Source organism: Ailuropoda melanoleuca, chromosome 10 (genome assembly GCF_002007445.2).
Source record: "Ailuropoda melanoleuca isolate Jingjing chromosome 10, ASM200744v2, whole genome shotgun sequence".
In the NCBI taxonomy this organism is placed as follows: Eukaryota; Metazoa; Chordata; class Mammalia; order Carnivora; family Ursidae; genus Ailuropoda; species Ailuropoda melanoleuca.
In genome coordinates this window covers 59,401,455-59,406,487 of record NC_048227.1, presented here as the reverse complement: position 1 = coordinate 59,406,487, position 5,033 = coordinate 59,401,455, and the positions used below count along the sequence as shown (strand labels likewise).

The window sequence follows — 5,033 nt, the reverse complement described above, 5'->3', positions numbered from 1 at the left end:
CTCTCTCTCTAAGATAAATAAATCTTTAAAAAAAGAAAAAAAAAGGAAAACCCCATAATAAATGGGAATAAAATTGTGTCATTGTAGCATGAATAAAATATACCATCTTAAAGACGGTAAGACAGAGGAGTCACAGCTCACTTAGTCACAGGGGCCATGGTTATGTCAATTTGTGATGTCAGCCAGGAACATAATTGGGAAGAGTGAGGACTAGGGTAGGCTAAGATTGCACTGTCCAAGATAGTAGCCACTAGTCCTTTGTGGCTATTTAAATTAATTAAAATTATATAAAATTTAAAATTTAGTTCCTCAGTAGTACTAGCCACATTTCAAGTGCTCATGAACAAATATGGCTGTGTCTTCCAAACTGGACAGCACAGTTACACATTTCCGTCACTGCAGAAAGTTCCACTGGACAGCTAGTGGGTGCCTGCCCTTCTTCAGAGGACAGCTGCCTCTCAGCTCCAGCCCAGCCAACTCTTGCTATGTGGGAATGCTGCCTATTTTTACCACGTAGTCTGATTTTCCCAAAGAAGCCAAAATCAGCATTTTAAAATAAAAGTAGTTGGCAACTAATCCAAAATTTCAAAAACACAGTGTAGGCCAATGCTATGGGATATAATCAAATTAATGTCTTCAGACTGAATTCAGCCCCGCGGGCCTGGTTTGCTGTGATGTCTGCCTAGTAGCATAGCCATGTTCAGAAGTCAGACATGCAAACATGACACCCACTTGGGTTGATGGCCAATAATTTCATGAAACTGTTTACCATTATATCCACACAAATGTTAATCTCCTTGAACTGCTGTAATACCTTTGTATATGTTCTCATGGTTTCTACTTTCCTCTCCATCCTCATTCCATTCTTTACAAAAGCCAGAGCCATGTTTTAAAAATATGACCCTTAGTGACTTTCTACTTGTAGATAAAAATTCAAACACCCTCGTATGGTTTACAAGGCCATGGACCTGGTCTCACTGATCTCATCCCTAGCTGTCTTGCCTTTCTTCCTCACTGTATTCCAGCTGCTCCGTTGGCCTTCCAGCTAGTCTTCAACTATACTCAATGCAATCTCACCTCCAGCCTTTGCACTGACTATTTCCTCTCCCTTCTGCCTACCGCACTCTCCTCCAGATCTTCATGTGCCTACATTCTTCTTCTTGCCTACGTCACATTCCAGGGATGACTTCCTCAGAGACCATCCAGCAAGTGGCTCTGTAACCCAGCACTGTGATAGAAATATGCTCCTGCCATATGTAATTTTAAATGTGCTAGTAGCTACTTTTTAAAAAGTAAAAAGAAACAGGTGAAAATAATTTTAATAATATATTTTATTTAAGGCGATATATCCTAAATATTATGTCAACATATAATCAACATAAAAATTCTGAGATACATCGTTTTCCATGCTAAGCTTTTGAAATTTGGTGTGTATTTTCCACTTACAGTACGTTCCAATTCACACTTGCCACATTTCAAGTGCTCAGTAGGTCTGTGTGCCTAACAGCTATTGTGCTGCACAGCAGAGGTCCAACCCTTTTATCCTGCTTTATTTTCCTCATAGCGCTTAGCCCTTTCTGATATTGTTATTTGTTTACTTGCTTATTGTCTGTCTACCTCCCTGAATGTAAGCTTTGTGCAGCAAGTACTATATCCCCTGTTCTGTAACAGTGCTTGGCATACAGTAGGTGCCTAATAAGAAACTGACTGAACACATGAGCATGCCAGTGGAGCCCTCTGCTAGAGAGAGAAGAATGATAGCATCTTTTGAAAACAACAATGTATATTAAACCATTTTGAAATGTGTAATCTTTGGTCCAGTAATTCTACTTTAAGGAACTATTCTAAAGGAGAATATTAGCATGTAAAGATTTATCTACATAGCTATTCAATGAAACATTATTTATAATTGTGAAAAATTTGAAACATTCTTGGTCAATTATAGAATAATGATTAAATAATCATGTTTTTAGGGATATTAATGTATTATTTGACCATTAAAATAGTATTTAAAACATTTCAAAAAATTTATAAAGTGGCTTATTTAATAGATAATATGATTCAAATAGTATAAATATGGATTTGTGTGCACTGATAAAAACTAGAATTAATAATTAGATAAATTATGAAAATAATAGGATAAATATGATCTTGAATACCAGGTCACCAGCTCACCAGCTCAGCCTTGGGCTAAGAACCTTTACACGTAATATTTCCTCTGCCTTCAAATGTCACTTCTTCAGAGAACCCTTTCATGACCACCTGATATAAAATAGCACTTTTACCCATCACTCCTCATCTCCTCTACCCTGCATTTTTTCCCCTAGTACTTACCACCACCCAACATGTAATATATTTACTTGTCTGCTTGTTCCTGCTCTGTCTTCCCCAGCTGGAATGTGTGCTCCATGAGACCCAGGGTCTTAGTTAATTTTGTTCACTAGTTTATCTCAAGCTCCTACAACAGTGCCTGGTACCCATCAATCTTGAATGAATGAGTGAATGAGTGAATGAATGAATGAATGAATGAATTACAAGCTCAGGTATTCAGAGTAAATCTTATTTCTTGATTCTGTCTCTAAAAAATCAAATATTCTTCCCTTACTCTTCCCTACTTATTGAGGAGGGGAAAAATTAAGAAGTATCCAAGTTAATTTAAAGTTTTATTCCATCTGATAAAGGCCCCTTAGGGTATTCAGTGTTTCTTAAATAAAAATCCTAGTCTCCCTTCTACCTGCTTCTCATTCCAAAAAGGCATGTAGATGTAAGGAGGGAGAGATGCGGCTTGTAAATTAAGTAATCATTAACATCAAGATTTTGAAAATCTCTTCTTTTCCATTTAGGCATTTATTGCAGAAATGCAGATGGTGGCTGAAATTCTTCAACATGTAGTTCAGAGACCTGAGGATTATTTGGAAAATATTGAAAACATCGTTAAACTTTATAAGGAAATAATTCTCCATCCGTTAGAAGTAAGAACAAGATATATTGATAAAAATAGAAATATTGATATTTGTGTTCTCTCACTGGTTTCATCCCTCTGTATTATCTGATTCTCCACCACTTAAGTTGCTGTTAGAATAAGGCTTTTCACATTTTTTCATCCCTCTGTATTATCTGATTCTCCACCACTTAAGTTGCTTTTAGAATAAGGCTTTCATTCCAAACGCTGATTCACAGAACAATATCAACTGACTCTTAAAAAAGCAGCGGTGTTGTTGAAAAGTGATAAATGAACTGCATTTTTCAAAAGTCACTAGAGGAATTAATTACGGTTGGAAGTTAGAAAACTTATGTTAAGAAACTATTTTGTAAAAACATTTTCAATCCATAATTTATGGGTTTATCAAAACAAGTGTGCATTTAAGATGCATCTTTTATTCTAAAAGGCATTGTTAATTTATTTAAATTGCAATCTACAGAATTATCCCCAGATTGGTTTCTATGGTTATCCCTTTCAAAGTTGATTATATGTAAACATGATTAAGGCCATTGCATATTGGAATAGGAAGGTTTTAATTAAAATAATTAGCATTTTAAAAATATGATTACTAAGGTTACAGTTATGTGAAAAGCATATTTTATACAGTCAAAAGTCCAGGGCAGACCCTGCCAAATTTGTGTTGGCGATTTATTCAGCAAACATTTATCAAACTTGGGTATTTGGCCACACACCATGCTGAGCAATGGAGCTACAAAGACAAAAAATAGTCCTCAAGTTGCCTCTTCCCATCTGATAGAGAAACTAAAAAGATTTGTTTCATGCTCTCTTATAAAGCTTATATATTTTTATAGACAAATGAGTGGACCATTTTCATTCTCATTGTCCACCCCCAAAAGGGGAACCAAATTTAATTTCTTTCTTATGTATGACTTTTATTCCTCCCTACCTCCTCTTCTATTCCTGGCCTTTATACATAGCTTCTTAAGAGTACTTTGCTTGTCTATCTATAATGTTCTTTCTTCCTTTAAACAGAAATATCCTGCGAACTCCTTAAGTGTTGGCACTGAGGGTGAAATGAAGCATAATTAAAATAAGGTTCAGAAAATTCAAAAACTATATTCACGGTCATGAGAAAGTCTCTTTAAGGATAAGGACCAAGTCTTCCATCCTGGAAGTCCAAAACCTACATGACATTTGTTGAATAGTAAGATAATTGCCTTTTATGGTAATTCCAGGTACTGGTGTATGTAGAGGAAGGTGGAGGAAAGCCATAAAAGGGAGGAGCCTGCAATTCTAGTCTCCTCTGACCTGGCTGACATGTCAATTCACTTAGGAGGCCCAGATCACCAAAATTCAGTGCTCCTCCAAAAGACATGAGGAAAGCAAATAGAAGCACCATTTTCTGGTTTATAGCTTGTTTCAGGAGTAATCCAAGGCCAAGTTCTCATTCCTATCTGTCTTTGAATCCCAGCTTGACTCCTGGTCTGATCCGGTGTATGTAGTTTTAGTCTTAGGAATGTTTGTACACTTTGACTTAATAAGTCCACTCTTAAGATTCTAGCTTAAGAAAAGAATCTGAATACAGAAAAGCATTATGTACTTTCTTGTTCGGAACATGGCTATTTAAATAAATAATACAGGCATAATGTGCCATCTAAAAGAACAAGAAGCACTTAGAACCCAACTGCGCATAATATTGTGAAAAACAAAATGCCCTGGACAATTAAGGAGATGATTTTGTTCAGGCTATTGTAATAGGGAGAACATTCCCTAATGAGAAACATCTCAAGGAAAAGGAAGGGGACCTAGGGGTTTTATGGGGGGAGGTAAACAAGGGAGATATCCTCAAGTCTTAGGGAATGATGGAGAAGGATGAAGACAGATCTTATCTGGATCCTCGAAGAAGGGTAGAGATGGGTCTTATCTCTCAATCCTCTCTACTTTCTGGGAATACAGGGCTCAAATAGAGTTCAACGTTGCAAATGTACAAAAATGAAATCCAGTGGATTTTAGATTTTATATTAAAAGCAAAAAAATAGCGGAAGAAAATTTAGAAGAACATTAGGAGATAGAGAAAATCTAATTTAAG

General features: G+C 36.2%; 1 protein-coding gene across 1 annotated transcript in view; it reads left to right on the top strand.

Annotated features, from left to right (window-relative positions):
• Nucleotides 1–5,033, top strand: part of AK9 (adenylate kinase 9) — a gene marked incomplete at its 5' end in the record, with an annotated part of 162,390 nt that overhangs the window by 4,002 nt on the left and 153,355 nt on the right. Inside the window, one exon of the mRNA XM_034670770.1 lies at nucleotides 2,844–2,972. Coding sequence (XP_034526661.1) covers nucleotides 2,844–2,972 — 129 coding nt within the window. The remainder of the gene's footprint in view (nucleotides 1–2,843; nucleotides 2,973–5,033) is intronic.